Source organism: Empidonax traillii, unplaced genomic scaffold (genome assembly GCF_003031625.1).
Source record: "Empidonax traillii isolate 1590-97213 ecotype Southwest subspecies unplaced genomic scaffold, ASM303162v1 scaffold113:size1526484, whole genome shotgun sequence".
NCBI lineage: Eukaryota > Metazoa > Chordata > Aves > Passeriformes > Tyrannidae > Empidonax > Empidonax traillii.
In genome coordinates this window covers 1,278,145-1,291,516 of record NW_020955306.1, presented here as the reverse complement: position 1 = coordinate 1,291,516, position 13,372 = coordinate 1,278,145, and the positions used below count along the sequence as shown (strand labels likewise).

Here is a 13,372-nt window from a genome sequence, read left to right as displayed (position 1 = left end):
TGAACATATTGACAAAAGGAACAGCAAAATAAATAAATAAAGACTTAGCCTCTGCTTCGGGGAAGCCGGCTCTCCAGGTTTCTGCATTGGCGGTGACCCGGCTGGAGCTGGTAGGCATCAGTTTTCACGGCAAATGGTGGGTGTGGAGGGGGCCAGTGGCTCCCTGGCCCTGGAGGCAGGCTCCAGGCTCAACTGTCTGTCTCAGCCGGACGCCCTCGGCTGTCATTGCACCAGCCCCGAGCCGTAGCTGAAGGCGTAGCTGCTGGCCAACGAGAGGGACTGCTGGTGCTCTTCATCCTGCTCTGAGGGGTAGCTGGGAAATGTCTGTGCCCGGGACACCTTTGCTGAGCTGAGGCTGTGACCTGGAGTGAGGGAAGACATGAACACAAAAGATGTAACTGGGGGGTTTTGAAGCCTTTCACCATGGACACGGACTCGGATGGACTAAGTTTATACAGCCCCACTGTGCCAGGGAGCTTGGAGAGCACGCTGGGATCTCCTGGGGCTGCAGAAGAGGGTATTTCCTGTGGCTGAGGGCACAAGTGATTGACAGATTCCTGACAAAGACAGACCTAGCTCAGGCATAATTTAGGGTCAGAATTTTTTTAAAATTCTAGAGTGTAACATCTGTATATTTTCTACTCTATAAGTCTCAGTCATGAGGCTTAGAGCTCACAAATGCTCCTCTTTTTTATCTGAAGCACTGCTCAAGTGGTGGAAGTAATGCCAGAGGCTTAAAAGGGATTAGTCCACAAATGCTGCTTCATGTGCTCGCTGTCCTTCAAACAGGATGCAAGTTTGTCAGGTAAACACAGCATCACTGTCATTTCAAAATGCACTGGAGGTGGAATATGGTGCACATGGCAGAATACTGGTTGGGAAGTGGACGTACAAGATGTTTTTTTCAGATGGGTTTGTGAATCTCATATAACCATGACTTCCAGCCATGTGTGAAAAGCCAGTGATGAAACTCAGGTGACTCTTATGACCCAATTCTGTAACTCTGATCATCTTCCCGTCTCAGAATACCCTTTTGAAATTGAGATTTAATTAGTAACAAAAAGTAAACTTCCAAAGTGTATATCTTCATGCAATACATATTGTCTTTTTTTTTTTGGAAATGTATATTGAAGCTTGGATTTAAAATGGTTTTGCATAATGCTTTTAAAAATGTCTTTAATACATGTATTATCTGTAGGAATGCAGAATTCATATTTTTACTTAAACCACAGAGATATTAAAAAATAGCTGAAATGGTATAGACACAAACAGTAAAGAATTTAACTTATGCTGAAATGTTTATAAACAGTTAGCAGCTTTTTAGACTGGCCCAATAGTGCTGGAACCACGAGTGATGTTAACCGGATTTGGGAAAACTCTGTCATAACTTGCATTTGGAAAAGTTTGATTATGACATGCTACTGATTTCCTCATGAAAAAAAAATCATGACTTCTACTGAACATGAGTCTATCAGAGCAACACTCGGAGCAAGAGAGCAAAAAACCCCAAGTAAATGAAAAAGAGAATAAAAGGTACATCTTAGTGACGCTGGAGACAATAAAACTAGAAACTGAATTCCCAGTGACATGTCACTGGTCATACAAATCCCTTTCATAGCACAGCCAAGCAGGATGAATTTTTAAAAGAATTTTTACTAATCATTCACTTTGTTAAATCGACATTGGATATCAAAACTTGACTGAGATGAGAGGTTTAAATGTTTTCTTTTTCAAAAAGCTTTTGCATCAAACTGAATTAAAGTGTAACAAGGCAAAAGCACTGATGACATTTGAGAATAGTTTTAAAGGCTTTATTGCTTTGTCCAACTTTTAACAATGATATTAAGTAAAGCCTTCATTCATTTTTTACTCTTATTTGGGATTTGCATCACTGCTATTGTGAGGGGCTTTTGTTTTTAATTTAATGCAAACCTAAACATAGGAAGCTGCAAGATTGTAGGGTTTAATTTTATGTTCCATATCTGGCATTCTTCCTTCTAAGGATGTAAAAATTTTTGTTTTCTTATTATCCAGAAGCTAGAATCATTGTATTTTAAGGGCCATAAGGAATGGCTAAACCAGCCATATGATTTCCTATGTAAAATTTTTCTCTTTCTTACTAGTAAAGATAAATAAAATATGTCAAGGTATATTTAACTCCATTCTCTTAATATATTTTATCCAAAAAATGTAAAACAGTCCCTATGACAACAATCAGAAGTCAAGAAACTTACCAACCAAGGGAGTTCCCTAAATCCAGGCCTATTTTTGTCATGTGCTGTATTTCATTTAACTAATTTAGAATTCACTTTTGTAGAATAGTGCAACTTTATACAGTGATGAAGAGAGCCCCTACTAAACTACTTTCTAGCTAAGGAATTAAGGGCATCTCTTAGAATGTAGATGAATTTGACCCTATTAGGGTTAAAAAGGAAATTAAATTCAGCTCTTTGATGTCCTGTATATACGCCTCAAAAGTTAGCACATCCTGTACTGTTCTTGAAAAGAAAATTTGTAGCTGCTAAATCTCACAAAAGGGCTGATTTTAGCCATTCCGTAACCAAAGCGGTTAATGAAGATAAGTGACTTCTCTCCTGACTGCTAGGATATGTAGTGAAAGAGCAGACAGAGACACATGGATCCAAAAATTTTAAGGCATGCTTAATAGAGCCAAGAGGTCTAAGACACATGGTAGATGCTCAAGTTGAACAGTATGATGGCAATCTACGAAAATAATAGCAAAAAGAATAGATGACATTGGTTCAAATGAAATGAGAAACCTATGAGCAATAGAGAATTTGTGAATTTAGGAAAGAACAGATCTATGCAATATGCTTGCTTTCAACTCATATTTTTTAAAAAAAGCAATTAACGATGTTAATACACTTCAATAAATGAATAAAAAATTAATTGTGGCAAAATAATATCCAAAGGTTCCAAGTTGGCTTAAGACTTCCAAGCAGTAAGTTCTCAAAATTTAGGAGTTTTTTCCAGCTTTTTATTAAAATTCAGTATATCACAAACTGAAAATTCTAAATTACAACAGATTCTTTTATTTGCATTCCTACTAAATATTGTTTTAATACTCATACAGCTGTTCAACCTCATGGAGTCTTAGGTACTGCAGTGTCCCCAAAGTTAGGCTTTATGTCAGCAGTAAGGATTTTGAAACTAAAGATATAGGGGAAGTTTTTGCAGTAAAGAATTCATAGCTTTCTAAACTTTTGGTTTCAGTCATATTTGGGCTCTAAAAGGTTTAAAGAGAAGAAGAATGTTGTCTGTGGATTTTCCAGCTCTTTTGTACCACAGCTGTTTTCAAGAATACAAAACCAAGTCTTCTCCACAATTCTTCTGAAGTCAGCATAAGATGAATTTGATTAACACACACTTCATGACTGGAAGACACCAAGAGAGACACCAAGAGTACTGGGAGAGTTTTTTTCATGTGGCGTACAGAGGAAATGTGGTGTGGGATTTTTTTTTTTTTTTTTTTTTTTTTTTCCCCTATTCTATGACATTATTCAGCCTACTTCATCCTTTATTCAAATTTACTCTCAGGATTATAGAATGCGATGAAGCTATAGTCCAAAGCAATTAGGTATGAATGATCCATCAAGAAAATTTAATGTAACCCAGCAAATTACACTAAAATTAGATTTTTCCTGATCTTAATTATGTTGGAAGCAGAGGCAGTATACACAAGGATTTTATTTCAAGGCATGGTGCTTATTTATAACAGTTCTTTAGAGGAAAAACCCAATGGTTTCCTAGTAACAGCAGTGACTGATGTACATATAAGTAGATCGATCACAACTTCTGAGACAAAACTTGCAGTACCCAGCTAAATGAAAAGGAAAAAAAAAAAAAAAAGAGGAGAAGAGATCCAGGGAAAAGCTTTAAAAGCTCCCTTACCGCTGCTTACTGGGAGATGTTTCTCTCCATTTTTAATTCAGAATTTAAATTCTTAACCAGAAGGCAGGTGCTGAACTTCTTTCTTTTCTAAATGAAATAAAGGTCACACTTTCCTTTTCTAATACAAGAATTCCAGGGATTCTCATCTGATGTTCTTTGGTTAGAGTACTCATCTCTGATATACAAGTCCTGTGTTAAAATTCCCCTCTGCCTGTGGGTACAGTTTGACATTGCATTTTCTGTAAAAAATCAGCTGAAAATGTTCCCTTTCTCCTCTGTACCGACACCGCTGCTCACTGCCCCTCAGTTGTGCCATTGCAACTGAAAGACTGCTTCGTAGACTGAAGCGCTTTGGTCATCCCTTTCGCAAGAGCCCTACAAATCACTGTATTGGCAAAGCCGAGGACTAGGAACAAGCAGCCAAGGGTAAGAGATTGGCAGGGTTTTCTCAGGCTGGTTTTAGTGCCAGTTTGTTTGGCGAATGATGCCCTGTGAGCAATGTGCAACCAAACACAGCTGAACGCAACTACCACTGGACTACTTATGTGTCTGAGGAAGGACCACTTTTGAAACCCTCTGAATAAGCTTTTCTAATATAAGATCTAAAATAAGTTTACATTTCTGCAGTACAATGATTAAAAATTAATAGAACCAGAGACTCCAGTGTTTCAGCTCCTTTTGCAGACCTTTAATTACCTCATATGAGATACTCATTGGGCAAAATAAAGAAACAGACTTTTGCAGCTGCACAGCAAGCTTTCATCTGGGATTTCTTAACCTCTGAACAGATGACTTTACAAACAAAAGGATGCAATTCTAATGCAGTTTTATTTTTCTATGTAATAATAATACATTTATTTTTGAAAATAAAATTTGACATTTCCATTTACAAGATTATGAGCACAAAACTGAAGCCATTAAATGAAAGCCCATTGGATATCTTTATTAGTACTGTGTTTTGTACTAGGGAGTGCTCTGAGACTTCATGAGGACGAGTTCTGTGACTGCTATAGATGTTTCTATAAATGTTAGAGAAAAACATGGTTGCTCAAAAGAAATTTCTACGAATCAATCAGTGCAAGCTCAGACCAAATAAAGTGAATCACTTATTTCATTGTAAAGCAATCTTTTCTTTTTAGAAATATTAATTGTAAAATTCTGTTGTTCACAATAAACAGAACAGTTTGGAAAACACAGAAACAAAGATGATGAGATTTCATTCTTGCACAAAGGATAGTGCAAGGAGGTAGAAAAAACCCAATTAGCGACCAGATGTTTGAGGAATGAACATTAGTAAGAAGGAGTTAGTTCTATGTTGTTTCCTCACACAATTCTCATTGGACAATATAAATGTAGCTCTTGAGTCAGAAAAGTTCACAAAACTAATACCAGTTTTTAATCTAGGTTTATGTTCTCTATGGACTTTCCCAAAAGCAGGAAAAGATCCTATTTATACCAAGGGAGGCTCACAAATTGCACTGAGGATATCACTTGGATGGGGAAGCATGTCTCAAAGTGCTTCAACCTCTGATATTCCTTGCAGCATTTTTGTTACGACACAGGACAAAGTGGGGAATGCACTGAAAGCCCACTAGAAACACTTACTGGAAAAAACTAAATTATTATGACTGCTTGTTTCAGATGGAAGCTTTTATCCTCCTTTTTTTCATCCTCCTTTTTTTATCCCCCTTACTTCAATCTCAAATCAGTTAAGTGGCTATTATTGCATCAAAAAGGATGCTTTCATTTAAGGCAGAAAATAAATGACTGCTGCTATCCTATTTATGAATTGATACTGGTTAAAATTCTGCCAACTCTCCATATTGAATATACAGTGTCTTCTATTGAGCTAGTGATGACAAAGCAGCTTTTCCTTTTCTGTTGTTAGATGACTGGAATAACTAAAGCAAAGTTTCATAGCAGGACAAACTGCTACAAAGCAAAACATTTATTTTGCAGTAATAATGCACTTGGATTGGAAAGGCATTAATTGGTACAGCAATTATTATGCTGTCACTCACAAAAAGATGCAATGGAACGGAGCAGATGGAAACTGAAAAATAGCATAAACTGCATTACAGCATATTGATTTCTGTACACTTATTGAAAGTGAAACTGTGGGCCTGTTTCAGATCCAAATGAAGAAAAACAACTTTTCTCTTGAATTTAACTACAGTTAGAATTAAAACTCCAGGGAGCACAGCTAAGCATAACTTTTACATATTCTAAAATAATTTTGGATTTCATTGCATCAAGTATATATCTTTCTGAAGGGAGAAAGAATAGACAGATTTTTAAGAAAATGATTTCGTTTATTTATTAGAAATATTTTCAAATAAAATAATTTAAATTGATGATAACATAGACAGAAAACATATGAAGAGAATGAATGTAAAACTTTCCCCCCTCCTATTTTAAAATATTTCCTTTTCCTTCTTAGTTGAAAAACACTTTCCTTTTCTTTAGAATTTGAAATTAAATAGTAACTTTTTTTCCTGTACAGTATTAAGATTAATAAGTATTCAAGTAGAATATGCTTGTTACAGAACTTTACCACTTTCCAGAATTGAAAGACTATTATTTAATGTAAAAGTTTTTGGCATTGTTATCAAGACCTCCACTAAAAAAGAAGAAGCTTTACAAGTTCATGCAGAAAAGACTGCAGGATTGACAGTTTAAAATCAGCAAATTTACAGTATGTCAGTCTTTGAATATTAAGAAAAAATTTTTCAATATTCCAATTTTGGTGCAAGAACGCTGGAATTTTACGAACTGCACATCTACATGCCAATATTTTGAAACACAGAAAAATTGTTTCAATATCTGCAAACAATGTGAGTTGCTTGTAAATACTGTTCACAGGAAAAACGAGCATTATTTTTTCTGCACCCCTACCAAAATAGCAACCATTTAAAAGCAATGTCTTGAAACACATAACTAAATCTAATGTATTGACTGAAGGTCAGGTCAGCCTAATTGCTGCTGTGTTTTTCCAGACAGTGTTTTTAAATACTTGCTCTTCTACTGCATTTAACCTGGGCATTACTTACTTTGGCAATCACAAGCTGAGGTAGCTCATGTGGTAGAAATATCAGAACATCACCCACATCTTTCTCAAGGATGAGTAGGTTTATCTTGCTCTCTGCTTTTAATTGTTTTCCATTTGGATTTTTTTTTTCTAATAATGCATCTTTTTATTCCTAGTATCAGCTTCCTACGGTTCTATGTGTTTATAAAGGGAGGAAACATATATAAATACCTACTGCCTAACATCTCCACCTAGGAGATGGAAAAGTAAGTTATCTGCATATATCACATTACCCAATAATCCTTTCCCTTTTTGCCCACATTCATGCAGCCAAAATACAACATATATTTGGGAAAAATGATCAATTTTACATGTTACATCTCTTCAACTTGTGGTCTTCTATTTGTTATACATAATTGTACACCTACATGCCTGAACTACAGGGAGATTAATTAAAAGAAAATGTCTGACAGGAGTAGCAATTTTTGTAGTTTTGCACTCTGAGCCAATGTGCAGATAAACACATTAAGCTTGTACTTAGCTTTCTTATGTTGTCTTTCTTATACAGACTACAGCGGTCCTTACAGAGATTAATTGATTTCATCTTTGCAGCTTTTTACACTTGTGCTAATGTTGCAGTACTAAACCAGCCTCTTCTCTCTCTCTGTTCTGAGTCCAGCTCCTTAACTATGCCAACACAGTTGGAGGAGGTGCAATCATGTTCGCACTTGACACAAAATTAGGCTAAGGTCCAACTTTGCTTCAAAACAAACATAATTTTCCAGATGAAGACTCTCAGAAAGAAGGGTTTTTCAGTTTGGTTTCACAGGTTCTACAGAAGTCAATTTTTCAGCTGTGATACATTAAATATTTATCAGTTTTAAAGTATTCATCAGGGAACACTGATCTATGCCAGTCCTGCATACAGCAGACCCACATCACAACCCAAACTTTTCTGTGACGCAATACAGTACTTTCTTTTCAGACATTTTGGTTGTGAGAGAAACCAAAATATTCCCTGCTTTGTTTTAAATCAGTTAAAGAAAACACAGACCTACTCTTCTGGACTCATACTAAGGAGATTTGCTGTTTCCTCTGAACCACTGTACAGATGATACAAAATTTGTGTATATAGAGAAGAGACTATGGTCAGGGACTTTGTTTTATACTGAAAGATATAGGCATCACAATCTTGAAGAAGAGCTCTTGAGAGGAAATGTGGGTAGTTTAATTCTGAAATGTGTCAAAATATCAGCAAGTTAATTAACAGCAAACAAAATCTTGAATGAGTGCGCTAACAAAGCCACCTGAAAAGGCTGAGTTCAAGGTGGCTAGCATCCCTTGCCTAAATTATCCTTTAAATCACAGTCTCAGTCAACCAGAAACTCATGCAAACCCTTATCTAAACCTTCTTCACGTAAGTTGTAAAATTCAGGTTTATTATGAGAATATTAAAACTCTTTCTGAACTTTATGACTGTGCCAAGTAAATTTATTTCATATACCATGAAAGCAAACAGAGACTAAGCATTTTTATACACAATGAATGTAGTTTCACTTTCCCATTCAAGCTCAAAACTTGAGCTTTTTAAACAAAACTTCATGAAACTGAGACATTCCATGTTGGTAATACTAAGGAAAAAAAAAAAGATAAAGGAGAAATTCCTGTAAGTGAAAATTCCCTTCACTTCAAAGAATGAGATCAGAATGATAAGGTGATGGCAAAATGCAAGAAATTAGAAGAAAAGAATGCTCTGATTTTAAGTGTGTATTGGAAAGGCTAAAGTGGTGGCAAGAGAAAACAGCTACAGAAAACTTCAACAAGAAAATTATTTACTTTGCGTCATGGGGACATAACAAACCAACAAAAGGAAACAGTCAGAAAAATTACCCCGCTTCTGGAATAACTGAAAAGTAGGAAGAGTATAAAGCTAATGAAAAAGAAACAAATGTCAAAGACAGATAAAAATGTGTGAATTCAGTTACTTTGTTCTAAATAATGATTTTCTGCTGTGTAATTAAGTAGAGCTCCACACTTTTCTGTCTGCTTTTGACTCCTGTGTAGAGTTTGAAGTCATTCTGAAAATCAACTGATGGTTGATTTCTGCGCAGAAATGGATTTTGAGCGTAATTTTCTTTTACATCCTTGCAAATTGCATCTACCAGATTAATTTAAAACTGGTAGCTATGTATCGACTTTCATCATCTTGGTTTACCAATTGTTAGCTCAGGGTTCACTTTTCCCTTCCTCAAAATATTTATCTTATGGTTTTATTACAGCAACACTAATGCCCAATCAAAAATCAGATTTTATCAGATACATTGTTAAAAAATCAACCCCTAAATCTGTTACTGATGTAGCAGAAAGCATCTTACTGAAAAATGCAATGCAAAAATGCAAATTTATACATTGCATATCACTTTGATGATATGGAATATGTTACTGTTAAATATTTATTGCATTTCAAATCATGTTCACATTTCCCCTTGGACACACTATTCCAAAAAACACTATACAGGTTTCATGCAACTTTACTGATACTACAGACATAGAGTGAAACAGTGAATTTCTAATTTTGTATGAAGAGTATCTAAAGTGAAATGAAGGAAAAAATTACTTACATTGATAAAAAATGTAGAGCGTGGAGATAGTATACTGCCTTTGAAAATGGGATACTACTGGAGGCTGATTGATCAGTACTGTTCAGTCTTGTGGCTGTTATAATTCTGCTGATCTTTAGCGTGGCCAATATTTCCTGGCCTGGTAGTATTTTCATTATAAACACTCCATTCACAAAGATTTATAACTACCCTATAAAAAAATTGCCATAACATGAAACTCAGCACATAAGGTCTGAAGTCAGGGAACAAATTTGCTCTGACAGGATGGAAGGAATATGTTTTTCACCACATTTTTATGTAAGTAAAATACAGCTTTGATAGAAACAAAAAACAAAAGAAAAAAAAATTGACAGGAAGTATAGCTTACATTGCTTGCCATAGGAAAAAACAAGGACAAAGGATTTATGACACTCCAAATGGCTATCTATCCTTCAAATACTATCTTTAAAGGACAATTTTATTATGTGAGTATGATGTGAGAACTAAACATATATGAAACATAAAGTTTGAGACATTCAGGTGGTACAGCTGAACCCTTCCTTTGGTGCTCCCACGTAGTTTCTTTGCACACCTGAAGAACCAGGTAACATGGTAACAACACTAACCCTTATCAAAAACAAACACACAAAAAATAAAACCAAAATTCAAAACATATTTTTTGCCTGTTTGATTTTCACTGTGGAGACAGATATGTTCTACTTCTGGGCTGTTCAAAGAGGCTTGAATGCTTGGCTGTTGGAAATGGTTATGGGGTGTAATTGGGCCACTCTTTTTAGCATCAGCTGTGCCTCAGTAAATGGTTGCACGGCAGACTCAGTCCTGTTTGAGCTGTGCTAGAACTTCTTGCTGCATAAAAGCAGTAAAATTCATCATCTGTTTTTGATCATATTCTTCTATCTGTTACACAACTCAGAGTCACCCTATTACTTCCCTAGAGGTATCTAAGGGCAGAATGCTGTTCAAACTGTAGGAAATGTCTTCCAAGGACAGGAAAAGTTCTTGGATTTTGGTAAAATGTCTTTCCTTCAAAGAACTTTGTATTTATATTGTAACATGGGGCGTTAGTCTTGTTTATGTGTATTTTGCTGGGAAGGGGAGGGGAAGGGTGATTTGTGGGAGGTAAAAACATAGTTCCCTGTTTAATACAATGAGTTATTTAAACTGACTAAAGATTTTACATTTTTTTCCTCCAATGAATAAATTTCAGAAAGGATAACAGATCTCACATTAATATATGCAGGTATGAAACAGAGTTTTTAGAACTTCTACCTTTCCAAAGCCATTCTATTTTTACCCATATACTGAAAGCATTTATTAAACCATTTGTTATTCAGATTTAAGCTCTCTATGAAATATCTTTCTATGAAATTGTCCTTAGAAATATTCTTTAGAAGACCTTAATGTTATTTCAAGCTGCAACTAGCTAGTAATAGTAGGTGCCATATAAAAGTGAAATATTGTATTAGCTGATAATTAGCTCTTTGACTATATTAAAAAGTTTCCTCAAGCACTTGAAGACAGAAAGACATACCTCTCCACAAGTTCTAAAGGAGAGAGGATAATTTTTTATTTTATTTTTTTTTTAAACTCCATTTGAAATTATAGGCTGTTCTTAATTAATAAGACTTGAGACTACAGGCATTCTTCTAAAATGTAAGGTTGCTTGCCTTTCTTTAAAATAGGGTTTCACCTTTCACTTTACCTGCTTCACTTTCACTTCAAAGGACAGATTGAATTACTGAAAAACTGCAACTACCAATTTAAGAATGCTTGGATATTTCCCCACTGAAATAACAAAGACAATCTGCTAAATAGCATACAGTCATTAAAAATGTTCCTAAATTAAAGATGTAATCCTGGGAACTATCGACCTGGCAGACTCACCTCTGTGCCTTGGAAGATCATGCAACAGATCCTCCTAGAAGCAGCATGGCTTCACCAAGGCCATTTTCTGCCTGACCAAACTTCTACAGTGGAGTGACTGCTTCAGTGGACAAGGGAATGGCTATGGATTAAACCTATCTTGACTTCTGTAAAGTCTTTGACACAGTCCCCTCCAACATCCTTCTCTCTGAACTGGAGACAAAAGGATTTGACGGGCAAAATGTTAGATGGATAATGCTGGATGGTAACATCCAGAGGGTAATGACCAACTACTTCAACGGCTCAGAGTCCTGATGGACATCCATGGCAAGCGGTGTCCCTCAGGGGTCCGTACTGGGACCAGTGCTGTTCAACATCTTCATCAATGACATAGGCAATGGGATTTGGTTACAGACTTGATGCTAATTGCTGACCTGGTAATAGTGCCCACTTACAGCCAGAGGCACCTAAGAGCTTCCCATCTCCATCTCTGTTCAGTGTCCAGACTCAGAATTATTTTTTTCCCCATGAATAAAGATTGTATTGTATTTTTTAAGGTTTGTTTAGTTATGAATGTTAAACATGCCACTTATCTTTAGTTAGCTACATCTTCTCTAGAATTAAATTTTCATGCATTGATCTGAACTGGAAACCAAATTCTAGAGTATTTAGATAACAAACATACACAAAAAAATAAAGAAATGGATTTTATGACAGGTATTTGAGGTATATTTTGAGTCTGAAAAATTCTGTAAGTAACAGGAAACTCTATAAACCTAATTGTGGAGACAGATATGTCTGATCTGCAAATTTCTGTCTCTTCTTCTGAGTCATTGGGTAGTAGCCATTGCAAGTTGTTGAACAGTGTATTAAATGGATGGAATAAAGGAAAGATTTCTGTCTGTACTGAGTGTAATAGCACTCTGAGTTCTTTTGTTCCTTGCAGAGAATACATATATAAAATATGTGGCAATAAGGCAGTTCACAGAGGCTAAACAAATTATTTTCCTCTATAATTTATTCTCTAAAATAAAGAAGTTCATTGATTTTTAGATTATATAAGTTTAATTGGAATGAAGTAGATGCCTAAAACATCAATGAAGCACTCAGGAAAGTTAATCCATTTTTCATGACTCTATAAATAATTTCTTCTAGCTGTAAAAGCCTTCAATTACCCACCAGGAAATCTAAAACAATGGCTGTAATTCACCGAGGGATGCAAGTGGTGTTCTTTTGCTTTTTTCCCCCTGAAAGGGAATTCACTGTGATTCACTGTGAACAAACTGTGTCATTTTTCCATCAGACCTGTGTAATGGTAGAGTGGAGGTAAATCTGGTAAAGGTGTGTCAAAGTGCTTGATCTGCTTGTGTCTGGAGATGGGAGGAGTCCCCTTTTCTTCACTCTTTCAGACAACAGAAGAAACATCTTAAGCCAAAGCATTTATTTCCTCCCATACCCACCTCCCCCCTGCAATAAGCAAATAAACATAATAAGAAATCCAGTGTTAATAGTAAGGCACACTGAAATTACCACCTACGTGCCTCTCTCTGGAAATTTGTTATTAAACCTGTAAATATTCGGTCCTGTGTTTTGCCTTTTCTGTTCCTCAGTTCACTGAGGATGTTTTTTTTTTTGTTGATATTCCCTCTGCAGCATCTCAAATCACAGAAACTGTTAGAGCAGAGCAGCAGACATCCCTTCAAAAGATTTCCTTAATTCCAACTGCTGGGAAGAGAGTCCTGACGAACCCACATGAGTTCTGGCAAACCAATTGACCGATCTGTTGAAGCAGTAAGGGGTAGAGAACTATCACCTCTTAAATGACATTCATTCTGTCCTATCTCACTGCCTGTTAGTTAAGTGTTACAAAAGCAAGATAGGAAATGACAAAAAAAAAAAAAAAAAAAAAAAAAAAAAAAAAAAAAAAAAAAAAAAAAAACAAAAAAAA

General features: G+C 35.8%; 1 protein-coding gene across 1 annotated transcript in view; it reads right to left on the bottom strand.

The window, feature by feature from the left end:
- The window catches only part of DOK6 (docking protein 6), a 240,685-nt gene continuing 227,313 nt past the window's right edge, over positions 1–13,372 (bottom strand). The window contains exon 8 of the mRNA XM_027882863.1: positions 1–362. Within this exon, the coding sequence (XP_027738664.1) occupies positions 223–362 (140 nt within the window). The 3' untranslated portion in view covers positions 1–222. The remainder of the gene's footprint in view (positions 363–13,372) is intronic.